The sequence below is a fragment of the Trachemys scripta genome, chromosome 1 (assembly GCF_013100865.1).
Source record: "Trachemys scripta elegans isolate TJP31775 chromosome 1, CAS_Tse_1.0, whole genome shotgun sequence".
Classification (NCBI taxonomy): Eukaryota; Metazoa; Chordata; order Testudines; family Emydidae; genus Trachemys; species Trachemys scripta.
This window is the reverse complement of record NC_048298.1, coordinates 72962551-72990270: the sequence shown is the minus strand read 5'-3', so window position 1 is coordinate 72990270 and position 27720 is coordinate 72962551. Positions and strand designations below refer to the sequence as shown.

The following is a 27720-nucleotide window of genomic DNA, read 5'->3' as shown; positions in this document are numbered from 1 at the left end:
CAGATCTCACAAAGTGTTTAATTAGAAACTCCTCTTGATTTCCACCCCAAATATTTTCAGTACTGTACAGCATGCAATAATCATCTCATTTTCTTAGCACTTTAGAATTTCATACAAATATCTTCAAATGACTTGATTTTTGTTTATAGAAATCAAGCTGCATTCTAATGTCTGCAATATGATCGTTTTAATACCTAACAAAGATTGCAGTTTAAGAAGTACAACTTATAAGTTGTATTGAGCTTATCTAACAAGAGTAGTCTGTGTATTAATTAGAAAGCCTACATTTCAAGCAAATGAGAGGTTTGCTAACTGGAAGTGTTGTCTGTAGTGACAAACTGTAATTGTTCAGGATCTTCCAGAACCAATATTCTGTCTCATTAAGAACATGGACTAAATGTGCACTTGCTCCACATCAACACTGTATTTCTCAACATGGGAATGAGCTTTTCCACTTTTTATTGGAAAGAAGAAAAACAGTTTACTGTTATTCTCTGGGGGAAAACAACAAGAACATACTTAATTTATCAGAAATGTGAGGTGTGTTAAGGAGATATGACATGGTCTGCTTAGTCTGACAGAACAGATGTATAAGGCTGAACAGAATGCGTATGCGTATGAATGCAATCAAAACTGGCTGGTCTCTAAAAGAACACTAATTTAGTGATAATTGATAGTTATGCATTTAGGTTCACTCTTAATATATGACTAAGTCCCATAAACTTAAAAAAATTGCAGTTTTTACAATCTAGTACAATTTCGATAAAATCACAAAGGATTGCTTATACTGTGTCACTGAGAGATCCAAGACAAGTTACTGATCCTTGCAATCTAAATAAAGCAGATAAAGCCACAAATAATAACAACAGATCATAAGGAGAGAGGAATAACAGTAAGCAGAGGGAAGTGAATATTGTTGTTGAAGGAACAGATTCATGTACACAGGCCATAGACCTCTTTGCGTCTATTACGCTACCATATCCTATGTCAGCATGTAAAGGCAGTGGAGGTCTGTAAAACAGTCAAAAGCAGGCTTGAAATAAACTACTTGAATTTTTTATATTTTTCATTGTGAATCTGCAAATGGGTCCATTCTGCAGGGAAAAAAATCATCCTTTTTAAGTCCTCCCTCCCCCAGTGAAAAGATGTGCCTGATTCATTGAAAATGAGTTATGTTGAAGAGTGAAAGGTAGCTTAGAAATTCTATTTTTTGTATATTTGGATCTCTAGCAGTCACTTGATCAAGATTCATAAAATGATGAAATCTGACCAATATGAAATCACCCCTTTTTCTACTGTTGTAAAAAGATTAAATACCTTGTGGTAAACAGTAACAAGAAACTGTAGTTGTTGAAAGGGAATACCTATAGTTAGTGCTGAGGAAACCTATTTGGATAAAACCAACAGAGGCCTTTTACTTTGACTCAATACAATCCTAAATTAAACATGTTTGCAGAGAAATTTCATCAAATTGAAATTGTGTATGATTTCTCTTCCTGATCTTATCTCTGTTCCCCATTCCTCTTCTCATTAACATACAGACACCAATCTTGTTTTGTTTACATTTCTCACCCCCAATTTTCACACAGACATTGAAGGGGAAAAAAGCCTCATAGTAGTGCAGTGTCCCTGCCTGACAAACATGGGTTGATCAGAACTCTCCAGTTTTCCAATCAAGTATCAGATCAAGTTTAAAGTACCAGTTGTGACCTTCACGGATGTCAGTGGACTAAGAATGAGCTATTTAAAGACTGACTCCCACTGCAGTACCAAGACTTCCCAAGGCTGCTGAAACCCTCATTGGCAATGGAACACTCAATGATTGGGGGGAGGCCAGCAGAAGCAGGATATGCTGTTTTCTCATCAGTAGGCCCCCAGCTGAGGAGCTCCCCGCTCATTCAAAAACAAAAGAGGCTGCCCATAAACCGTAGCATCTTTAAAACAAAGTTAGAGTCCCATCATCTTTGCTGCAGCTTTCCCATAGCAACAATAATAATAAAAGGAGCGACCAATCCTCCCCACCCTGACCCCAGAGCATTTTATTAAAATGCAGGAGAGATGAGAGGAAAAAGCTGCAATTTTACATACTCCTGGAGAAGGGGGAAATGGAGACAGTACTCTGATCTATGTATAGACCACTCAATAGGTTCATGCAGTGATGTGTATGCATAAGCAGATACAGACCAGTCTCACCATTTGATAATTTTGGGTAGAATCACAACAAACTACTGAATTTCCCTGGGAAAAAGGTGTTCATGTGACACTTTTGGTCCAGAAAATCTGAAGAAGTTCTATCAGAAAGCTTGACCTCATGAGATTTCCAATATTTAGACACTAGAGGTTTTGGTGATGAGCAACTTTTATATTATTTTGATTGGTTTGTCATGCTTTTGGTGGGGGGGAATATAGTTGCTTTGATCTCTGATAACAAGCAGTCAGAATCTCACAACATACTGCATTAATTTTATAGGGATGCATAACAACACAGGGAACGTGACACAATCATTGGTTAAACACAGTCACAAGCACTAGGGTAATGGGTCTGGTATAAGAATCTAAGCAAAACCGGGAAAAAAGACAAGCTGGCCACGAATGAGATTTATTAATTACAGGAGGAATTTTTAGGCTAAATTTTGGGCTTCCTATTTACTGTTTACTTTTGAACTAGCTCACTATTGGCAACACTACGAAGCAATTTCAACAATTCACGCTTCTACAGTTGTGCTGGAAGGAAAATAAATGTACAGTTTATCAAGTGAAGTTAAAATGATTTCAGTACTTTAGATGTTGATCAATAATATCTAAACACCGCTCCAAAACGCTAGAAAAAAATAACTTCACTTTGCTGTAAATTGTGCAGCATAGAGTTGCCAAGGCAATCCTAAAGCAAAGCTAAATTAAAAAACTCTCCACAATCTTGTTAATAAATAAATATACCTTTAAGATGACCTACAGCGCAAAGAATATTTTTTGCCAACAGAGAGACACTAGTGAAGTTGTCAAGAGGAACATAGGGCATAAATATTTGTTTTCTTATGATCTGCAAACTGTAATTCTAGACGCGTTTTGTTTTTCTTTCCCTCTCTTTACTTTGCCCCCTTTCAAGTTCATCCAGTTCCTTTCATCTGTACTACTAGACTGAACTGTTTTGCCTAAATTCTGTCCTGCACTCATTTTCATTCATGGGGGGCAGTGGAGCAGTAGGCAGTAAGGAATATGGCACACTGGTAGTCCTCTTAGGAATTCTATGAAATACAGTTTTCCATGTAATACATATGAATTAATGTCTCACTTGGCAGTGTGTAACCTGCAGGTGTTTTCAGTGTAGTATTCAGCAAATAAATCAACACTGCAAGTTAAAATTATGGACTTATGGGTTAAGTGTGACTATTTTATTTTGATACTTGGTGTTTGAAGATTTATTAAGGCAGCAGTTCCCAAACTGTGCTCCCTGGACAAATGGGGGTCAGCCCACAAGGCGCTAGCCACTTGCCACACACCTTTAAAAAGTTATGACTTGCCCTTGCCAGTGCTGTCTTATTTGACACAATTGATCTGTTATACGGTGTCATATACATTTGTAGTACTATGTAAGTAATAAATGTTAATAACCAAAAGGGGTACATTTTAAAGTATTGTGTAGAATATTAGAGCCACATACACTACTTTGAAAGTTTGTTCCTAATTATTACTTATCACTAAATACTAGCTAATGAATATTAGCTTTGCAGAACCTTCATATCACACTATCTAAAGCTAATATGATTACAGGGTGTTGTCATCCTATGATCAATGTTTTCTTTCTAAAATTTGCTCTTTTTAAAAAAATGCAAGAGGAAAGTTGACCTGCTGAAGGCACTAGACTGGGAATCAAGAGATATAGGTTCAATACCACCAGAGACCACCGTGTCCTGCATCACAGCAACAGTTCCATCTCTGGCTCTGTGCAAAAAACAAAACAAAAAACCTACAAAGTTTTTGGAAATGGCTATTTTTTTCAGCACTTATATCTCTACAACTCCTAGCTCAAAGGACCCCAAATGTGGATAACAACCCTACCCTGCACCCTCCTGAGGCACAGCAAATTTCAACAGAATTCAACTATACAGGACTTAGAAAGGTCAACCTTTAAACAAAACTTGTGAAGCAAACTTAACCATAGTGGTTTTGCCGTGACACTACAATATGCACTCTGCCATCGTAGAACCTGAACTTCTCCTCCCATCACCAGGTCATGTGGAAATTAATTCCCAGTAATGCCTCTCCTTGGAGCCCGTGATTATTCCCAAAAAAGCAAAATTTCATATTCTATGTGCACAAAGTGTTATCTTCCTCTATTAAGGGTAAAAGTACAGTGCCAAATCTGTGAACCATCAAAAATACACCTGCCAAAACCAAGATTTCCAAACAGAACCAAAAGGACAAAAGAGCTACTGACCTTTCAAAAATCTCAACAGAAAGGTTTAAATATATTTATGGGTCTAAAATATATGAAGTTACAATACACAGAGGTGGAGAAGAGTTCAACTGCTGCTCTGGTAACCCATATCTTCCCAGAAATAACAATAAGTCAGATAAAATGTCTGAGAGGCACTCAATGTTCCTGTATGTGAACTCACTCCAAATTTTTATTATGGGGTGGGACATTTTCTGTTTTTATCTGAAGGATCTTTTCTTTAATTTTGGGATTGTTTTAAATTAGTGTAAGGCAGTGAGCTGCTGCAGCAAGGGCTCTGTTGCAAGCCAATACATCAGGTTGAATACAGTTACTTACAGTTCCAGAACTGAAGACAATTATATACTGATGTACCTAAGAATTAGCGGAACTGTCTCATGTTAGTAATTATAGCTGCTTGCTCTCCATTTTGAGGATATGTTACAAAAATAGGAGGAATATCCATTTAAACGTATGCTTTGTGGTCCACTACAGCTGACAGTGGCATCATGTGTTTCAACTTCTCATAGACAGCGGTCCAGATTGTCCCATGGAAGGGGACTTTCTAATAGGGAAATGAGAGTTTATCCCTCCTTATCACATTAGAAGGAGATGTGCCACATCTGGCTTCAGCACCCCTCAAAAAGAAGTTAATACAGCCTGGGACTACAGCAACTTTTAACAAGTTCCATGGGATGATGTGTGTCCCCTCCCACACACCTATCTAGCTCCAACCCATCCACTTCCCCTGTGTGGAGCTTGATACATGCAGAGAGCCCCTCCATATGCAGATCTCAGCAGGCACAATGCAGCCCAGTGTTAAGGTGTTTTTCTGAATGCAGCCACTTAGATATTCTATAAGAAACAGCTGTGTCAAAAAGGCCAAGTCAAAAATACTGGACAGATACAGCACATGATAGTTGTCAGGGTAATGTGGCACAGATGCTCACAGTAGGAGATCTTTATTACTCTGAACAAACTCAATCTAGCCCCTTAGGACTATGGCAATAAAGATATAGAGCTCAAGGAGAAATATCCAAATAGATATAGCAACCTGCCTCTAGAAATCATTCCTAGAGTGGAAAATACATCAGCATTGTAGGCTAGACAGAAAATTAGGAAGTTATTTATTGCAAAATACCCTATAGTGTATGTAGAGTTGCTAAGTTTATTTAATGAGCATTAAAATCCACGTCCTTTTCAGCTCTAATTGGATGATAAATTCATTGCATTGTTTCCAGAATCAGCACTGGAATACTCTATTATGAGAAAACCTTGATGGATTTTTTTAAATTGAGTTCAAACAGCTGGCTTAATTTCTGAAATGCTAATCTACTGCTGTGAGTTCTATATTTCATGGCACTTTATTTTTGATCGACACTGAGGGCTACATGCACAAGGTGTAGACAATCCTGCTTTCTATAGGAACTGAGGTTGGCAGCTCTGCACTCACAGCTGTATTACTACAGAACTGTGAAACACAATCAAGTGCACAGCTATGACTGTGATGCATCTTTTCCTAATCTGAGGAGTCCAACAAAATATAGTTTAACTGCCTACTGCCTCCCATCACCTCCAAAGCATGATGATCTCTTTTATATAAATCAGAATTAGAAATTTAGAATGTGACATTCCATTAATTAGTTGCACAGATCTGCTTTTTAAATTATTCACTAAATGAGTTATACACTTCAGTATAGACAGCCATTTTACAGTTATTCTGCATTCCCATCCTGCACTATAATCTTGGGAATCTAACTATAAAGTCCTGAATAATCTACTATAAGAAACAAACCTGCTATCACAGAGACAGACCTAGATGACCTCATGATTTTTTTCGGTCTCTAATTTTGCTTATGCACCGGGCATATCCAGACATTGAACATAAAGACATTATGGTGTATATCCAAACTCAAAAATGGTTGATTTATAAATCTGCGGTTACTTGGGCCTCCATTCAGCAAGGTACCTGTGCTTAAAGTTTGGCACGAGCAATAATTAGGATAAGAAAGATTTAATATATAGGGTAAAAGGGCAAAAAAACTTTCATAGACGAGAAATGAAATGGAAAGCACCACCACTATCATATTACGTTAACAAAACAAATCTCACAAAAACAAGTCTCACTCCTTCTGCTCTGCAGAATATTTCTGTATAAACAATTTTGCTGTTTGAAAAATAACTTTCATAATGATTGTCTCATACTTTGCCTTTTTTTTTTTTTTTTTTTTTTAAAGAGTATCAGTAATTAAAGGGTTTGATTTTCTTTCAACAGGGAGGTAAATCAGGGGTAACTCCAATGATGCCAACAATGTGACATTTGTGTAAACGAAAGAAGAATCAGGTCCAAAATGGTTAACTGAACTTGTGTAATTTAGTGTGTGTGCAGGAAAAACACTTTTTTTGTACATTTTAGACTTTATTTCAAAGTAGTTAAGGTTACTCAAGTGTGACATCCAGCCAGTGTATCCTCTTAAAATAGGAAATACTAAATTAGGGGACATCTCTTAACCAAGCCCTAATGCCCTCACAACAGGGTTCCAGTGATTGCTTTAAATAGGCTCAGAATTTGAATTTAACTGTTTTCACTGTTAACTAGACAAGAGTGTCTGCAGAAAGATTTCTTTCTAAATGGAAAGAGCTTGTGTCTGTTTTCCTCGTCTATTTTTGTTCTCTTAAATTAAAGCTGAGAACAGTCATATTGTGGTTTGAAACCTCCCAGAGTCACAGCTCACACATGAAGATGGAACACATGAATGTTGGGGTAAGGATCTAAGCATTCCATACTATGGAATACTGAGTTCAGTTTTAAAGCCTTTGCTTTTACAGAGCTGCTAGCCAGCATGAGTATGTGCAAAGCATCAGAGGGGATGACTGTAAAATATTCTCATGTATTTCCCAAAGGAAATTCAGTGTTTTCCATAGCTGAACTTGCTTTTCAAATTAGACAACTCATCCGGATATACCACTTCAGTATGTCTGGTAAATATCCAATTTTAAATATAATCTTTCCAAGAACCTGTCTTCTGGGAGGTACCTTGTCCCCAGGCAGAGATTGTTAAGAGGGGGGATATTTGAATACAGACAAGAGAGAGGCATCTCTTCAAGATTAGGCACACCAGAAAGCACCGATCTTTGGGATCTTCTGGCAGGCAATTCTGTACAAGGTACTGATACAGTTTAAAAGTGTTTAATAGGAGTTGTAATGAACCATCACTGAATAGCTGAAGGGAAGCAGACTGTACCCCAGGCAAATGACTCTAAGCAGGGACCAGAGAGTGGCTCAGCACTTGGGTTAAAGGCGGCCCAGTGAAGAGAACAGCAGGGGCTGGAGCCTGTGCAATTTTCCCTGCCCTACTACCATAAGCAGGAGACAGGAGGGGAGGCATCATTGTCAGGCCTGCCCAGGAGATGGTGAGAGGAATCTGCAGCAGCTCCTTTCACTGCTGAAGTGGGATGGTGTGGGGAAGTCTCACAGATAGATAGTGTTGGTATCAGGGAACCTGGCAGATATGCATATGGTGCACATGATCCTGGCAGCTCAAGCAAGCAGTAGGAGTTTCAACACCATAGAATAGCTCACTTTTGTATTTTCTGGACATCCAGAAGCAAGTATGGGGACAGACTTGGAAGTATACATCTGTGTTCGTGCCACAATTTACTGGATGCAGGACCAAAAATGGGTCACATGGTAACCCACATAGTATCGATTTTGGGTAAGCAAAGAAAGTGATGGGTTTCAGAGTGGTAGAAGGAATGCTATAGAATCCACTCCTGCCATTAGTGCCAGAACTGACATATTGGAAGCTGTCACCAAGTTTATGAAGATTGACTTCAGCAATCTGGGTAGGGACTGGTCTTCAATTAAGATGATCAGACTGAATTGCTTAAGATTCAGTCATCTTCCATGGACTCATCTCTGCTGTAGTCATTGTTCCTACCAGGATAATTGAAAGGGCTGCCAAAGATTCAGGATGGAGGCAAATATGGAAATCTGGTGTTTGTGCAGCACAAGGAAGAATTTACCTGCTAAAGCAAATGTTGATTATATATGTTTGCCTGGGATTTTCAGGCTGGACAGAGATATATGTTGGAAAGAAGATCTGACATTTACTATTCATTTTTCTAAATGTATTCTTCTTCTTGTATGCAGACATCAGAGCTCAATGTACAGGTTCAGTAACCAGATAATAGCCCCAGTATCAAGAGAGGGTAGGTACTGTATATCACCCTTCATATGTTGAGTTGGGCACTCTTCCACCACAAGAGTTATTATCTGCAATGCTGCCCCACAGTCACAGCATGGAGAGGCTAATCCAGTGCATAGTTGCAGCAATTCTGGATGAGTCAGAGAATAGCACCTTGATCCTGATCCAGGAGTGACAACCAGGAGGTAGGTGCAGTGGTGCACTCCTGAATTGACTTACTAGATTCTCTTTCCCACCGATGCTTCCCCTCTATAAGAACAAGTTCACTGCCTTCACATGGCACCCTCAGTCAGAAGCAAAAGCAAAGCCAATGTAGATGAAATGCAAAATTGAAATTCAAGTTCTCATTATAAAAAGAGAAAGACAAAAGTTAAATTTATAATACTATAGAAGCTACCTATCCTCTTTTATAAGAACTTTTGTCATAAATTAAAAAACATAAACAACACTGACTATAAGGAAGCATGCTTCTCCTAGGAGGGCTATGTAAAAATAATACAGTAAATGGTAGGGATTTCCAGGAATCTAGGAAGACAGACAATCTACTTTCAACAATTAGGCAGTTCCATACCTAGTAGAGGTTTGATTTCATCATGAAGGCTCTGATATTGCAATGAATTCTGCATGTATGATGTTGGTCATGAAATCCATATCCCAAGCATTTGGAAAAACATGGCAAACTGCACTTTTTAGAATTGTTTACATATTGTATTGCACTAACCATTTATATCAACCTTTCAAGTCAAGAAATGCTTTAGTTTTCCACAACATGATTAAGCTATCCAGCGGAGATTGTATTTGTTTTGCCTAAAGGTGCAGCTCTCCTTACCCACTCATTCTATGTGTGTGTCTTTGTGTATGTTGTTACAGTAAGATATTTAATCAAACCCCTTTGAAGTGGTAGAGTGGAAACAGCTGTATCTGACAATGTGCTGATGACATGGGGCTTAAAGCTGTCAAGAGCTGCAGACTGCAAGCAGCACTAGGAGGGTAGTGGCTTGCAGGTCATGGCATCTTCAAGAGGAATGTATCTAAACCAATCAGCTCAAGGTAGTGGCTCAAAGTCTCAAAGATCTGGTAAGCTTTCATTTAATACTCCAGAGGCCATTCTTCAAAGTGTCCCTTCTTTTCAAGAGTGATGGCCAGATGTGAAGGAGCTTTTGGGGGATATGTTGTCCAAGTTCAGACTTTAAGAAATTAGGAATGCTACACTTTTACGCAAATGGTATCCCAACAAATAAATAGAAGTTAAGATTTAATCAATATCTTATGTTCTGGAAAAGGATATCAGATTAAACAAGTTTCTAGATGACTGATTTTTCCACAACAAAATTAGCTTGAAGCACATTTTTGATGTGCCTAATAACATATTCAAAGAATTTTTTGGTTTTGGAACATCACAAAGGAATGATAACTAGAAATCATCTCTAAGCACAGATCTTTCTCAGTAATATTCCCATTTATATAATCATGGGGGAATAGCTAAATGTCTATAAATTCTCATCCTGTATTTCTTGTTGTGCAGTGGCATTTGTTATTACCAGGCTGGATTAACATTTTCCCAGTTAACACTCATTGAGAATAACATTGCTAGAATTAACAGTCACACATTTTTAGTGATTGAGAAGGATCTAATATGATTTACCCATGGTAAATAAAGATAAATAAAATAAGAATGTATTGTTCACGCATCAGCCTTGTAACAGAAAAGAGCATAAGTAGGCTGGAGGACATGTACCTCTTTAAAAAATACAATTAAAACAAAAACAGTGTTGCATTTTTATAGTGATTACTATATTTTACAGAAGTTCATGCTCTCCTGAAATCTGATTGGATGAAAATTGTTATAAGTGACATTAGCATATCTCTGTTGATAATAGGGCTGACACATGAATATTCTTAAGATGGAACTAATAACAGGCAGAATGTTTTCTCCCTGCTTCATGGTTGTACATCATATTCTACTGCTGTTGGGCTGCATTGTCATAATTCTTGTAGTCCAGGGGGGGGGAGAGAGAGAGAGAGAGAGAGTGAGTGTGTGTGTGTATATATATATAAATATATAAAAACAAAAATGTCCAACATTTTCAGAGGCAATGATAGTAGGAAAATATAGCATTTCCAATATTTTCCAATACAATCATAGAATCATAAAATATATAGGGTTGGAAGGGACCTAAAGAGGTCATATAGTCCATCTTCCCATGCTGATGGGGGACCTACACACTCCCTGATGGGTATGTGCTGAACCTGTTCTTAAAAACCTCCAGCGATGGGGATTCCACAACCTCATTTGGTAACCTATTCCAGAATTTAACTCTCTTTATAGTTAGAAAGTTTCCCCTAATATCTAATTGATCAATCTCTTCTTTGTAACAGGCCTTAAGATATTTGAAGACAGTTAACAGGTTTCTCCTCAGTCTTCTTTTCTCAAGACTAAACATGTCTAGTTTTTTAATCTTTCCTCATAGGTGAGGTTTTCTAAACCTTTTATCATCTTTTTTCTCTCCTCTGGACTCCCTCCAATTCATGACTTTCTTTCTTAAAGTGTGGTCCCAAAACTGGACACAGTACTCGAGCTGAAGACTCACCAGTGCTGAGTAGAGCTGCAGTTACCTCCCATGTCTTACATAAACACTTTTAGTCTTTTTTTTTTTTTTTTGCAACTGCACCACATTGTTGGCTCATATTCCATTTGTGATCCGCTATAACCCACAGATTCTGTTCAGCAGTACTACTGCCTAGGCAGTTATTCCCCATTTTGTATTTCTTAGATTTTTCCTTCCCAATTGAAGTACTTTGCACTTGTCCTTGTTGAATTTCATCTTGTTGATTTCAAACCAATTCTCCAATTTATCAAGGTCCTTTAGAATTCTAGTCCTGTCCTCCAAAGTACTTACAACCCCTCCCAAACTTGAAATTTTATAACCATACTCTTCACTCCATTATCCAAGTCATTCATGAAAATATTGACCAGTTCTGGACTCAGGACAGACCCCAGGGAGACCTAACAGATACATCTTACAATCACAAGTTTATTCAGTGATGAAAGTTTTTACTAGGATTTTTGAAGGATTTCATTGTACATCAACCTGATCTTTAAAACACAATCCTATTACTGTATTAGTTTGTCTATTTCAGATTGAGTGTTTCTCCTCTTGCCTGCCACCAAACACTTTTTTCCCCTCACTCTGAGCATGGAGCCTTTTTACAACTACTACAGTAAAAATGAATTAGTTCAGCAGCAGAGAGCAAAGTGGCTCGAGATGAAGAATTTTATTGCAGTAGCCTCTGCTGCTTACAGCTGTGCCCTAGCCTCATGGCAATGTACAAAACAGAATAGATGTGCAAGAAACAAATGCTCCAATAGGGATGAAATACTTTGTCTACAAAAACTACAGTATTAGTCAAGTGAGTAATTCTGTGTGAAAGTCACACAATGTGAGACTATCTATTCATTGCTACAGATAGCTGAACCAATTTTCACAAAACAAGAACCAGCTTGAACCTTTGCTTATCCTGCAGACTGAACAGACTATAAAGCCAGAACGGACCATTGTGATCATCTTGTCTGACCTTCTGTATAATTCAGGTCATAGAACTTCCCTGAATTAACTCCTGTACCCAGCATCCCTTACAATCTTCTGCTGGGGCAGCTCACCTGTGTTTAAGTCCATGCCGTCACATCTTCACTACTATTGTTACCCATGCGTGTTAGATTAAAGTTAGCACAGGTATGCCTACCCACGCTACAATCACCCCTCAGTTAGCAGTGTAGATGTACTCTAGTCTAGAGTAAATAATTAAAAGTTATGAATTAAACAGTAAGGTATGGAAAGATCAGCAGAACTGAGATAGAAACAAAGTAAACTGATACGAAAAAGTTTAATCTGTATAAGAATTAGGGACGGATATCTGCCAAGTGTCATGCACCTTGTAGGGTGGATGCATGCCTGCATCACAGTTGCCAACTTTCAGCTTTCCCTGGGGGTACTCCATCCTGATAACCCACTCCCTCCAACCCTTCCCCCAAGTCCTCACCCTTGCTCCGCCTCTTTTCGCCCCCACTCCATCCCCTCCGCCTCTTCTCACGCCCCACCTACCTCTCTCTGTCCCCGCTCCGCCCCCACCCCCCAAGCACGCCCTTGCCCTCGCTCTGCCTCTTCCCGCCCCTGCTCCTCCCACTCCCCCCAGCACCTCCCGCCCACTGCCAACAGAGATTGGACAAGGTCATGTCAGGCAGAGCTGGTAACATAAACCAGCTGTCTACAATGACAGACCCGGGCCCTCATCCACTTTGCTACAGTGCCTTTCCAGGTGAAATGGGCCAAATGATCTCTTTGTGTATCCCATGCCAACAGTGTGGGTCTTAGTTGCTCTCAAGTGGCTAGAACATATATAGAGGTTAATGAGTTTGTTACTGCATCCATAATAATGGGACTGGTCCATTAGTTGAAGTGGTAGGTGTTCATGCTTTTAGATCTAGAGATCCCAGGTTCAGTTGCTTTAGATCAGTGGTGGGCAACCTGCACACGGCTCGTCAGGGTAATCTGCTGGCAGGCCGTGAGACAGTTTGTTTACACTGACTGTCTGCAGGCACAGCCGCCTGCAGCTCCCAGTGGCTGCAGTTCACTGTTCCTGGCCAATGGGAGCTGCAGGAAGCAGCGGCCAGCACATCCCTGCGGCCCATGCCACTTCCCGCACTCCCATTGGCCAGGAACGGTGAACCGCAGCCACTGGGAGCTGCAGGTGGCTGTGCCTGTGGATGGTCAATGTAAACAAACTGTCTCACAGCCCGCCAGCGGATTACCCTGACGGGCCACGTGGGGCCTGCGGGCTGCAGGTTGCTCACAACTGCTTTAGATGACCCAAACAGGGATGCCGTTACACTTGTCGGTGTAGTCTCTTACCACTAATCATACTCTACTCCCAGAGTTAGGAGTCCTGAGAACTAGGTAGTTCACAAATAATTGTATTGCCCTCACAGAGGATAATACCATGTCTTCCCTGCCAGTTCCTCCAATAGCAAATGTGGCAGTGGTCTGTGCTGTGCATCTAACGGTTGTGCATTCAAACATAGTAGCTGATCCATGTTGGAGGAAAATCTATGTAAGTTAGTGTGTGGAACCTGGAATAATTGTTGAAATGACTTTATAGTGCAAAAAATATAGTTAGAGGTTAATTTGGACGTTCTGTCAATACTGGTTTTATTGATATACTTTTAGTTTTTGTATTTTGGTTAATGGGAATGGTCCCTTTAAGAACAGGGTGGAGCACAGATGGGCTTGTATGAGGAAGACAGAGCAGTGTGTTGGAGATGTGGGAACTTGTTTAATAAACCAATCTTTCCAGAAAGCAATCTTCACGCCTGAAGGTGTAATATTAGCATTTATTAGGAGGCTAAATGCCTCAGAACATTGCTTAATAAGCTTCAGGGCCTTTTGCCTATAGGTCACCAGTATGAATCCATCCTAACTCAGTAGGAATAAAGTGTTGTGTCCCATTAATGCAAGTTTGGTGGCCCCTATATGCAATGAGTTTTATGGGTCTTAATTCCAGCTGCCATAGTACAAATGCACCAACATACTTTGCACTAATTGTCAGACATAACAAAGGCCAAGAACTTCATGGACTTTGGAAAATGAGCTACCCCTATTGCCCTAGATCAGGAGTTCTCAAACTTCATTGCATCGCACTCCCCTTCTAACAACAAAAATTACTTCGCGACTCAGGAGGGGGGACCGAAGCCTGAGCCCACCCAAGCCCCACTGCTCCGGGTGGGGAGCCCAAAGCCTGAGCCTCACTGCTCTGGGCAGGGGGGGCAAAGCTGAAACTCTAGGACTTCAGCCCCAGTCAAGGGACCTGCAACCTGAACCCTGCAGCCCAGGGCTGAAGCCCTCAGGCTTTGGCTTCGGCCCTGGGTAGTGGGGCTCGGGCTTCAGCCCTGGGCCCCAGCAAGTCTAAGCTAACCCTGGCAACCCTATTCAAAGAGGGTTACGACACACAGTTTGAGAACCGCTGCCCTAGATGACTTTCCTCCAAATCAGAGCTGAGGAATGCTGGCTTGACAGTGTTTGGAAAGCTTTCACTGTTGCTGCTCTGTGAATAAATAGGTCCGTCATCAGGACATTAAATCCACATAAATTGTTTAAAGCTGGAATCCTCAAGCTATGTACAAATTGTTGCACATATGCAACATACATAGCTCATTAAATTATTTGCATAAAGTATTATTTGCATAATCCTTTTTCTCCTCCCTCCCCCCCCCCCCGAATTAATTGGCAGTAAATGGTTGAAAATAAAGATGGTTACTCAAATTAAACTGAAAAGATTACATGCTTCTAATTTCTTTTCCTTCCTAAGTAAATGATCTGAGTTCCAAGACTCTGCCAACCCCCCTCACCCCCCCTTTCAAAATAAACCTCCAGAAATTACCTGAAGAGAGAACAGAAGTGATTCTGGTGATGAAGCACCATATCATTGGAATAAAGCCAACGCTCAGTGGAATACCTTTGACACTCTCACCTCAAACTGTACTACAGAAATAGACAGCAGTTTTCTAAGAGACCTTTTGAAAGTAAAATGATTAACTGAAAATTGAAGAATGGTGGTTGTACCAACTGTGTACCATTTGAGTTGCTTTCCAACATTTAAGATGTCCATAGTCAAAGAAAATATTAGGACTTCTTAGAAGCATACAGAAAATTCTTCAGTTCCCCAAATGGAAACTTACAAAGTGGGTATGAAAAAAACAGAATGGAATATGCTACATTGCTACAGAGAATTAGCTAAGGATTTTTGGGTATTTAAACTATGCATTTCATAATCTCAGATAATCTGGTTTATTTTATGTATTTTTACTTTTGAGTCTGAATTTTCCTCAATTGCATTTGTTTTTAAAACTACTATATTTTTGTGGGAATTTTGTTGATGTTGTTTTAGTCTAAAGTTTCTGAAACACATTTTCAACAAGAGCTCAGCAAAGTATTTTTGTCTGGGAATATGCTTTCTAGGTTTACTTCATTATATAGCCCCAAGTGAGATCCTGGCCACACTGATGTCAATGGGTGTTTTATCATTGACTTCAGGATTTCACGTCTTGTTTCTAAATTGGGAAGGTAATCACACAAAATATACAATATGGGGTAAGTAATTGACAACAAGAAAAAGCTGTCTTAATTACTTTTATTTTTTTATCGAGTGTGAATTATTTCATGCAGTCCTTATTCCACCTGAGTGATGATTATCGGAACATTCTAAAGAAACAATTATCAAGTTTAATGATGGTAGAAACAGGCTTTTTTTTTTTTTTTTTTTTTAAAGGGCTGTGGATAAACCCATGTGCATGTTCCCCTCCAGCCTCCTCCATCCCTCCTCCACACTCCTTTCTACCTTCTCTTCAAATTAAAAAAGTAGTTACTTTGCCTGTGGTGCACATCAGTATGAAGTTATATCTGAGATAATAGCAACTTTGGGTTTGTATTAGAATAAAACTTTCATTACAGATGAAAAGGCTGAAAATTGTTTAAAATTTCTTATCTAGTATCTGGAACTCAGACAATCTTTCCATTCTCTGATGAAAAAGTCTGGCATTAGAAGAACCCAAAAAATTTAACACATTTTACTTTGCATAAGTAAATCTAAGCCAAACCGCCCCCCTCTCCGCCCGCCCCTCGACCGCTGCTCCAACTCATTTAATATTCTACTTGGTTTTGGAACTTTATACCAAGAAGAATGGAAAAAATAAAGTGATTAGTTTGACAAATGAAAAGCTTTATTTGATTTCTACTACTATCTAATTATTCATTAAAAGCATTCACAGTACAGGCTCAGAGATCAAACACTCCTACAATTAGTTTCTCCTCAAAGCACCACAGGATCGAACACATCTGAGTTCATCATTTTGAATAGCGCATGCCATAAAGGAAAAAAAAAAAACACTTACATTAGGTCTCAGTCCTGCTGCCATTTCATAATATTTCTCCGCTGCTTCATTGAGACTGGCTTGTCTATTGGTGCAGGGAAAAAAAATAAAACTACACTTAGTTTTTGTCAGGTAAACATGGAAAGTGTACAGATGGGACAATTGTATTTGCTTCCACCATTTAAAAGTATCCTACTACCAAATGCCAATATAAATATTTTTATAGCTCTGAACATCAGTTCTCTACAATGAAATGCTCTTTTTAGTCTTATTCACATTTTAGTTCTAATAGGATTTCTGTGTATATTGCAAAGACATACAGTGGGCCAGATACTGTGGAACAGCCAATGCAAGTTTATGGCCCTTTGCCAGGTTACACCAGCTGAAGATCTGGTAAAATATTTATAAAATTAGCCATACCTTCAAGTATTATATATGTCAAAATTTGGGTTGTAACAAAGCAACTCGAGTCTTTATTCCCTTCCAATAACACTGTCATAAGGATGCTGACATATGCACAAAAACAACCAAACTGAAGGAATGCCACGTAGGTTACACCTTCCACCATTATTAATATTTTGCTTATTACAATGCTTAAACCAAACAGAAGGACAAATGTAGTATGGTTTCCTGTACCAAGAGGTAGTTAAAAAGGAGCCCAGGTGTCTTATCTGTAGACTTCTCACTCTTGACAGGCGACTTTTGGCACGTTTGTCTGTTGGGGGGGCTAAAGATGCATTCTTTGTTAAGTTCATATTCTTATCCTGTGGCACATTGTCTTGCAGCTTTTAGAGGATGGAAGAGGTGGAGAAAAAAGCATAACAAAACTCAGATTTCATCATTTTTTCTAGATTTCCAGAACGCTTTAAGTATCATTTCCAGAACACTTGGATCTGCAGGTTTTACCTATGAGGTTTTTTAAAACTGTTTATTGTTCAGGGATCATAGATTGCAGGTGTTAAACCTCCATTCAACTTTCCACTGGAGTTTTGAAAATTAACCACACAATGTGCTATCGGCAATTTATTCCAATCAATGCATTTTGATAGACAGTAATTGGTCTTTGGAGTAATATGGAGGAAGGAAAATCCTTTTGAAGTTTCACATAGTTTTCAAGCAAGTTGAAACCATTTCCTGACAAGCAGTTTGCCACAGGAAACCCAGTTTATACCCATCAACTGTTTTAAATTACTCTGCACATTTATCAGCTCAGTGGTTGAGTGGCTAGAAGTGAGTGTCTAAAAATATTCGTTTAGCACACTTCTGAAACATTCCTGCTGTTTTAGTCAAAGGGATGTTGTGGCACTTAAAACTCCTGAGCAAAAAGCTAAATTTCACAACTTAGTAAAAGACAAGTAAAATTGAATGTGTCAGGTAGCTTTCGTTTCACAGAAGGTCAGGAAATACAACAATCCTAAATGCAGAAAATTTCTGTACAAACAATGTCCCTTGCCCAGGAGGTAAAGAAAAAAGGCACATTTTCCTTAGGAAAGAATTGCTTGCATATGAACATGGAATGGATTGAAATTCATGCCCCCTCCAGCCAATTGGAAATACATTACTCTCTTTCCTTCCTCAAATATATCTTGAAACATGGACCATTAATTTTCAAGTTGAAGTCAATTTGAATTTATAGTTCCTTATTAAAAATTGTTTTTATAAATGTATTCAATCCATACTAATCTTGTGAGGAAAATGCAAGTTCTATTATTGGGGCATTCATAAACAGTTCCTTCAGCTAAGGTACAGTAGAGTTCTGATTCACATTCTCACTGGAAATCTAAACTAGAATTCATTAAGTTAAGCCCTGGAATGGTTTCCCCTTGAGAAAAATAAAAGACATGGAGGTAGGAAATTGCAGTAACCCTATGCCACTAAGCAGCAAATGGCTCTGGATCAATGTCAAACAATGGAAGGGTTCCACTGGAGGAAGCATAACTTAGAGAAAAAATATTAGATACAACAGTGATAAGAATAAAATACAAGCAAGGAAAAGGAAGCCAGGAGAAACTGGGGCATAGCTAGAGAAGAAAGACTGCTTTCAATCATTATGAATTATATCCTAGGCTTTCCATGGGGTGACCTTGAAAGCAGACCTGACTTCTGCTGCTTGACTCCCAACGTTTAAGTACAAATATCTGCCCTCTTCCACAACATAACTTGCTGTCTAGCATTTAAATCCTGGTCAGAAGCAGCCCTTAAACTGAGCCTCTAGACCAGTGATACTCAGACTGAGACTCAGGAGCTGCAAGTGGCTCTTTAATGTGTCTCCTGCGGCTCTTCGCAGCACATGATATTAAAACACTGTGTGATATAATTAATGTAATTTGGCTCCTGAACCACTGAGGTCTGAGTATCACTGGTCTAAACCCACTAGTTCTTATCCTTATGTATGTCTCATAGACTCACAGACCCAGACTTTAACGCCAGAAGGGACCATTGTGATGATCTACTCCAGAGGTAGGCAAACTACGGCCCACGGGCCACATCCGGCCCATGGGACACTCCTGCCCAGCCCCTGAGCTCCTGCCCTGGGAGGCTAGCCCCCAACCCCTCCCCTGCTGTTCCCACTCCCCCTCTCCCGCAGCCTCAGCTCACTCCAGCGCAATGCTCTGGGCGGGGGGGTTGCGAGCTCCTGGAGCAACGCAGCGGCAGAGCCGGGGCCTGACCCGGTGCTCTGTGCTGCGTGGTGGCATGGCTGGCTCCAGCCGGGTGGCGTGGCTGGCTCCAGCCGGGCAGCGTAGCTGGTTGTCCCGGTGCTCTGGGCGGCACGGCTGTAGCGCCACCAGTCACTGGTGCTCCAGGCAGTGTGGTAAGGGGCCAGGGAGCAGGAGGGTTGGCTAGACGGCAGGGGAGTTCGGGTGGTGGTCAGGAGGTGGGGGTGTGATTGGGGACAGAGGTCCCCAGGAGGCAGTCAGGAAGGATAGGGGGTGGTTGGATGGGGCGGCGGGGGGGCAGTCAGGGGCAGGGGTCCCGAGGGCAGTCAGGGGACAGGGAAAAAGGGTGGTTGGGGGGGGGGGGCCCGGGGGGGGCCGTCGGGGGGCAAGAAGCAGGAGGGGTAAGATAGGGGGTGGGACCAGGCCACGCCTGGCTGTTTGGGGAGTCACAGCCTCTGCTAAAATACAATTTTGGAAATGTGATGCGGCCCTTGGGCCAAAAAATTTGCCTGCCCCTGATCTAGTCTGACCTCCTGAACACTGCAGACCACAGAGTGTCACCCACCCACTCCTGTAATAGACCCATAACCTCCGGCTGAGTTACTGAAGTCCTCAAATCATGATTTAAAGACTAAAGTTACAGAGAATCCACTATTTATACTAGTTCAAACCAGCAAGTCACCCATATGCCATGCTGCAGAGGAAGGCAAAAAACCTCCAGGGTCTCTGCTAATCTGACCTGGGGGAAAATTCCTTCCTGACCCCAAAACCCACCAGCCAGACACCTGGGAAAGAGTTACCTGTAGTAACTCAGAGCCCTCCCCATATAGTGTCAATTGACCACCTGTGATATCTCACAATTGGACTTTAGTAAGTACGACTCATAAGGTCCATGGACACCCAAATAAAAGATAAACAATTCAAGGCTGATTCATTTAAATTATTATGTTGCTAATCAGCCTTTAAAGTAAAAAAAATATATATCAATAAAAGTGGTGATTACATTATATTTGTCTAGACATGCAAATATTTCAGTGGGAAGAAGGATTGTTAACCTCGTCCACTTGGCATCTGCTGTGTTATAAAGCCCTGAATTGAAAGCTCCTGGTGTTAAGTGAGAATCTGGCATCTGCCCGGCCAAAGAAAACCGGGAACTTCTATGTAAGGAAAAATAATCTAGAAAGCCAGAATTTGGCACTAAGTCTTAATTCTTAAATGAAACTTTTGGTGCTATAATAAAATCATGATCAGACAGTAAACATTTCAGCCTTCATCCTATTTTTATTTATGTCGCTCAATCACCCTCCACCCTGTTTTCAGTTTCTTAGAACTTTGCCAAACTTCAACTATTTGGGCTACATTTTGTATGCTGAGCATCAGGCCTTAGGCTGAAGTTTGTTTCAGACACACAGGCACATGACTCCCAAAGGCCCTGAACCTGCAGTGAGCCTCAGATAGGCATACCTATGCCACTGAAATCCTATTACCTATTACAGAGCTCATTGCAAGTACAGGGTCTTCGTTAGGAAATATCAAATTGACTGTTGAATAGGTACTAGCTATTCTTTAACTCTAAGGCCTGCAATCTAACTTGCTTTATTAATATTAAGGAATTTCTCTATAAATTAGTCTATTTCACAAAAGCTAAATGATAAATTGTATTTCTGTAAATATTTGAGTTTACATTAATATATTTCAATAAAACAAGGCAGTAGTCAAAGAAATATACAAGATAAGCATGACAGTTCAATATTTGAGTTTAGGCAATTAGAAGTAAACTGGATTTCCTAATTCTGTATTGACATGAGTGATAACATTTTCAAATCCTGCTTTCCTTGCTGACCAGAGTCATCCCACTAAAGTAGTGGGACTGTCTGAGCAAGCCACGCCAAGCAAAAAGGATTTGCTCCTGTTATGAGTACAAAGAGTAACTTTGTTAATTATTTAAATATTCACATATTCATGTTATGTAGGAATGTTTATATTGCACAGAGGAATGAATGTGGGTGTTTGTAGTTAAACATTTATTCTACTCTGAGTTAATGTTTATGGGAAAAAGGTGCAAGAAAAGTTGCTCACTAAAATAAGATACACTTTAAATGCAAAAGCTACTAACATTTTTTAATAGTGTTTGTAGTGTTGTTGTAGCCATGTGGGTCCCATGTTGGTTAGAGAGTCCAGGTGGTTGAGGTAATATCTTTTATTGAATCAACTTCTCTTGGTGAAAATTCAAAGTCTAATAAAAGATATTTCTTCACCCACCTTGTCTCTCTAAAACAGTGGTGGGCAACCTGCAGCCTGCCAGGGTAATCTGCTGGTGGGCCACCAGACAGTTTGTTTACATTTGTATGGCTGCCTGCAGCTCCCAGTGGCCATGGTTCATCGTTCCCACCAATGGGAAGCGACGTGTGCCACAGGGATGTGCTGGCTGAGCTTCCCAAAGCTCCCATTGGCCAGGAACAGCAAACCGGAGCCATTGGAAGCTATGGGTGGCCATGCAAATATAAAACTATCTTGCAGCCCACCAGCAGATTACCCTGATGGGTTGTGTGCGGCCTGCAGGCTGGAGGTTGCCCACCACTGCTCTAAAAGATGTAAGTCAGTTTATATTTTTGGCTTTACAAAAACCTGACTTTACCTCAAAAATCATATTGCTATCATGTATTGTTGTTATTACCTTCCTGTAATTTTGAACCTCTTGTTCTACATCCAGGCCAACACAAATCCTGTTGTTTTTTAATAAACAATTTATTTTAAATCCATCTCTTCTTCTCTGTAACCATAGCTACAAAATTCATCCCCTGCCTGGTTAACACCTCTAATCTAACATTTTTCACCTCACAATCCTCCAGTCCATCTAGCATCTAAAATACTCTTTCAGTTGACAATCAGCCTGCACAATTCCTCTGGGCCACTCCATTGTCCATTGCCTACTATGCTGTTTAAAATTCTCAGCTTTGCTTTCAAGGCAGCACCCACTTACCTCTCTGTTCTGGTTTGTTGTTGCATCGCACCTTGCCACCTTTAATGCTCCATTTATAACCATTCACCTCCTTTCCTTCTCACCCATATCTCTACACCCTCTTTCCTTCTAATCCAACTGCCTGGAACCATCTCAGTTCTCTGTCATTCAAATTCATCTTGAAAACCCACCTCCTCCAAAAATCCCACAAACACTTTGGGATGGATTTGGAGCTGCTACAATAACTTTTGAATATATATTCTGTTAATCTGACTGTTATTTGTTGTTTACTATACAGAAATATTGAGTGAATTCACTAGCAGGATTGTGAGGAAATGTAGGCAGGAAGGAGGCAACAGACCAGCTAATAACCTCTCAGCAAACACCCAGGACTGTTGACTTTAATGATGCTGCCCGGACTCCTGCTAAGCCAGACACACCAATTTAACCAGACTCTGAAAACAGTAGGACTTGGGACTGAACTTTGACACACTCCAGAGAAAGTGAACCCAGAGTGTTGTAGCCTGGGACCCAGTCTAAGGCCATGTCTACAATGCAAGCTTTGGTCAATGCAAGTTACATTGCCATACAGCCATCAAAGTTTGTATATCATGTGGGTGCATGCATATATGGCTGCTTGAATCAGCCCTGTGCTTACTCACCAGAAGTGCTTGTCTCAATGCAAATTGTGGTGAACCATAGGTAGGTATCCCAGAGTGCCACTTGCTGCCATCCATCATAATAACTTTTGGGAAATGTTTGCAATGTGTTGTTGGATAGGCAAGACTCACCCAGGGATCAAGTTCCCAGTATGCAACTTTCTCCATCCCATAATGCCAGATATATCCCATAATCGATACACCGTTTTTTAAAAACCCCACACAGTCGTGCAGCACTTTTCAGTATCTGCCATCTCTGACAAAAGCACAGAGCCTGCAGAACTCTGCACTATTCTCATGAATGTTGCAAACACAGGTCGCATGAAGCTCCTCTTTCCAGACCTGCAGGAAGTACCATAACAATGAAGGACATTACAGTTTCTTTAAGGACAGTTTGCTGAGGAACATAGTGAAAAACTATTCAAGGCTGTTGTTGGTGTTCATGGAGCAGTTGCAGATGTTGGAGTGCTGCTTCAGGGCATGAGAAACGAGCACTGACTGGTGAGATAACACAGTAATGGAGATTTGGGATGACAAGTAGGGGGTGTAAAACTTTTGGATGTGAAAGGCTACATTCCTGAATCTGTGTGCTGAGCTCACCCAAGCACAGGGACACTAGAATGAGAGCTGCACTGACAGTAAAGAAGTGAGTGGTGATGGCACTCTGGAAGCCTGGAATGCCAGATTGCCACCAGTCAGTGGGAAATCCTTACAGAGTTGGAAAATCCACATTAGGGGCTGTTGTCATTCAAGTGTGCAGGGCCGTTAATTGTCTCCTGCTACACAGGACTTTGACTCTCAGCAACGTGACACAGTGGATGGATTTACAGCAATGGGATTCCTGAACTGTTGTTGGGCACTAGCCCACCTTCCCACAGAGTACATCAACAAAAAAGGCTACTTTTCTATGGTTATGCATGCACTGGTGGATCACTGGGGACACTTCACTGATGTCAGTGTGGGCTAGTCAGGGAAGGTGTATGACACACGCATCTTTAAGAACACAGGTCTGTTCAGAGAGCTGTAAGCAGGAACATTCTTTCCCGACTGGCAGATTACCATTGGCGATACTGAAATGCCAGTAGTGATTCTGAGGGACCCAGCTTCCCTCTGGCTCATGAAGCTGTATGCTGGCCACCTCGACAACATGAAGGAAATATTCAACAATGGGCACAGCAGCTGCAGAATGACTGTTGAATGTGGTTTTGATAGACTGAAGGGATGCTGGAGGTGTTTACTCACTAGATTGGATGTCAATGAGAAAAATATCCCAATAATTACAGATGCCTGTTCTGTCCTGAATAATATCTGTGAGGCAAAGGGGGAAAAGCTGCCACCAGGATGGAGGTGGAGTGGCTTTCTACTGATTTAGAACAGCCAGACACAAGGGTCATTACAAGATCCCAATACGAAGCTATGCTGTTGACGAAGTCTTTAGAAGTTGCATTCTGCAACTTAATAAAGATATTTTTTTGGAGAATCAAACTAGAATTTTATTCAATGGGGGGGGGAGGGGAAGTGCAGAAAAACAACATGCAAAAGACCCACAGGCAATGTAATGCAAACTTTTAACAAATTGGAAAGCCAGCAAACATTTCAGTGCACAAATGTAATCCATTGGGGCTACACATACCTCAAATGTGGTTCTCACAAGTCAGCGTATATGAAGCTGTGGTTCTCCTTGCTGTTCTGTGGTCTGGAGTGGTAAGGGTAAGGATGTGACCCCATGATAACACTTGGTATGCTGGGGCGGGGGGCGGGGGAGATAAAGGGAATAGCAACCATGGACGGAATAATGGAAGGGGGTTTTGAAACTTATCTTTCCCTTTCTTCTTATTGACACTTCTTCTTTGGAACACCTCAACACAGCACTGCTCTCCAGTCCTGCCATGGTGAGTATGGTCTGCCAGGGATAGGGTGAGGGAAGGATTTTCTGTTCCATGTGAAACAATACAATTTTGGTCCCTATTCCATGGGTACAAGTAGAGGGCAATGGCACCAACTACTGGCATTATTTTCCACATGTGGTGATAGTTTTAGATTATCATTTAATCTTGAGGGTAACAAAGACACCGAGTACACAGCTGCTACTGGTGTCTCAAAGCTGCTCAGGCCTGTATGCTTCTAGTTTATTTACTGCAACAGTGCCAGCTGAACTCATTGTGAAGCGACATGGGAAATTGTCTACCACAGAGAAAGAAATAAGGCAGCTATCCCTAAAAACACTGGTAAAGGATTGCAAAGTATCTCCATGAAAGTTTCATCAAGGTCTCTCGGGAGGATACAAGGGACATCCCTATGTTCATGAACAAACTGTCCTGCATGGCCCCTTGTCTAATCCAACATGGAATGAAAAGCAGATGCCAACTCTACCTCTGTTTGTTATACCTCTACTCTTTTGTCTTGTTAGCTTGGCTGGTAGGACTGGATAGAGTGTGATGGAGTCTCAAACAGATCCTGGCTTGTGGCATGGCTGCAGCCTGCCACCTCTCTTCCTCCTCAGTATTCCCACTAGTCTGAGGGGTGCTGGTGAGATATCTGCCACGTATGGCATGCAGTTTGTTGTAAAAGCAGCAGAACTGCAGGACACAGTTAGATCTATTGTTGGCCTCCCAGGCCTTGGACTATCCCGGGCAAAGTTCCTTTAATTTCACATGGCACTGCTGCTGATCCCTGTTATATCCCTCTGCCTGCACCCCGATGCAATCTGTTCATAGATGTCCATGTTTTTGTGGCTGGCCCATAGCGGTGTTTGCACAGCCTCTTCTTTCCATATGCTCAGGAGACCATTATCTCCTGTCTGCTCCTGGCAGGAGCGCATCTACTGTGTGGAGCCGGCATGGTTGGTTGGGTAGTTGCACGCAACAAGGAAGAGCTGTGAGGTGTGCTTGCCAAGGTAGACCATCAGGAAAAGGCATTTCAAAAACGTAGGGGAGGGCTTCCAGTGTTCGTAACCCCATGGCAGTGGAGTCTACTACACTCACACTGTGTTGACCCCAGTATGTCAATCTTGGCTCCATGCCATTCCGGGAAGTGTATTTACTCAAAACTACTTCCCTTATTTTTGTACATTATATATGGTATATTTTCTAAAGCAAGATATAACCTAACCCAAACCATTTGTGTTCAGTCATTGCTCTTCCTTTTAAGTACATAAGAAGCATAATCATTACTAAGTTATCCTAGAAATAAAGCCTGGAGACTAATATCGTAATATGGGGTTAATGTAATTGTTTAGATAGAAGCTCAAAGTTGCTGAAAGTCAAGGTGCATTGGTTTTAAATGGAAATCTAAATTTTCAGATACCAGAACAAAATTAAATACAAGACTGCCTCTGAATCAAGGGGATCTGATAATATCATTAATCACTCCTGTATTTCTCAAAGTCTCCATAACCCTTGAGACTGATATTTAGACTTCTAATCAGCTTTCTACTCCCTAATGATATTTATATAATATTCTTTGGTATTTCCAATACTCTCAAGTTACAGTCAGAGCAGTAGAGTTCCATTCTCTTATTTATAGCCTCTTTATTTTTGTGACTCAAGTCTTTAAAAATAATTTAAAAGGCAATGTTGCTGAAGGTACTGTAGGAAAATAAGATATATTGTTCTCATATACAAACAAAGATGATTACATGCTTGTGAAATACAGACATTTCCAAGGTAGTGAATAAGGCGTGTAAAATACAGAAAAGTTAAAAATAGACTCACTAGAGTCTGCAAATGTTTTTTTTCTTCCTTATTAGTTATAACAAAGCTTTCAAAGGGGGCATTTGATTAAAAAACAAACAAACAAACACCACTCGCTATAAGCAAATACTGCAGAGTTTGGGGTTAGGGGAAAAGAGAGCGCAAGAAAACCAAATAAGAATAAGGTAGAGAACTAACCTGAGCATATGGGCTGCATTGAAGACAACATCAAACTCTGTATTGTCCAGCTCAGCTGCTTTCTTTGCCATTTCAGCTGCTTCTATCAGGCGGGATTCTTCTAGGAGAAACTGACCTGCATGGAGGATATGGATGTTAGCTCAAAGGGGAAGAAGTAAACAGTATGATGGAGAGTGACACATGTGAAAATCAGACATCAGACACTCAAAAGGAAATATGTTTTGGAAGGAGACAAAATTGTATGGAGGGTGTTTTTTGTATTGTTACTAGTACAATGGCAGAGATGCTGTAAATTATAGCTACAGCCTATCTATCTAGATGCCCTTCTTTGATTAGGTGAAATCTATACCAGTTTCCATACAGTCAATTAAATATATCTTCACCATCCTATGTTTAAGTAACATTACATTTATGATAAACCAAAAATTCTAAACTTTAAACCAGAGTTACCACTGTTTAATGCAGTCTGTTGTGCATTGTGCCTGACTTTGAAGCACATACAACATAACACGAGCCAACTATACATAATCTTTTATACCAAAGTCTTCATCTTGCTATCCAATTTCTCATTCTTCACTGTATGCAGTGTTCTTGTAGCCATGTCAGTCCCAGGATATTAAAGAGACAAGATAAGTGAGGTAATAACTTTTATTAGGCCAATTTCTGCTGGTGAGAGAGACAAGCTTTTGAGCTTACAGAGTTCTTCTTCAGGTTGCCTGAAACTTGAAAGCTTGTTGCTTTCACCCACCGAAGGTGGTGTAATAAAAGATATTACCACACCTACCTTTTCTCTCTGATTCTATATTCACATTATTACGATAAACCCAGGAGTAATTGCTTTGAAACCAATGGCGTTACACCAGTGAAAATACAGTGTAAATGAAAGAAGAATTTTTACTTTAACTTTGTTTTCTTAATTTTTCTCGTAAGTAATGCTATTACAACAACCCCGTACATTTATTATCCTTTGTTTTTAAGAAAAGTA

General features: G+C 40.4%; 1 protein-coding gene across 1 annotated transcript in view; it reads right to left on the bottom strand.

Annotated features, from left to right (window-relative positions):
- Positions 1-27720, bottom strand: part of TMTC2 (transmembrane O-mannosyltransferase targeting cadherins 2) — a 356119-nt gene that overhangs the window by 11213 nt on the left and 317186 nt on the right. Inside the window, exons 10-11 of the mRNA XM_034772257.1 lie at positions 26736-26850; positions 16589-16652 (exon numbers count right to left, since the gene is read on the bottom strand). Coding sequence (XP_034628148.1) covers positions 16589-16652; positions 26736-26850 — 179 coding nt within the window. The remainder of the gene's footprint in view (positions 1-16588; positions 16653-26735; positions 26851-27720) is intronic.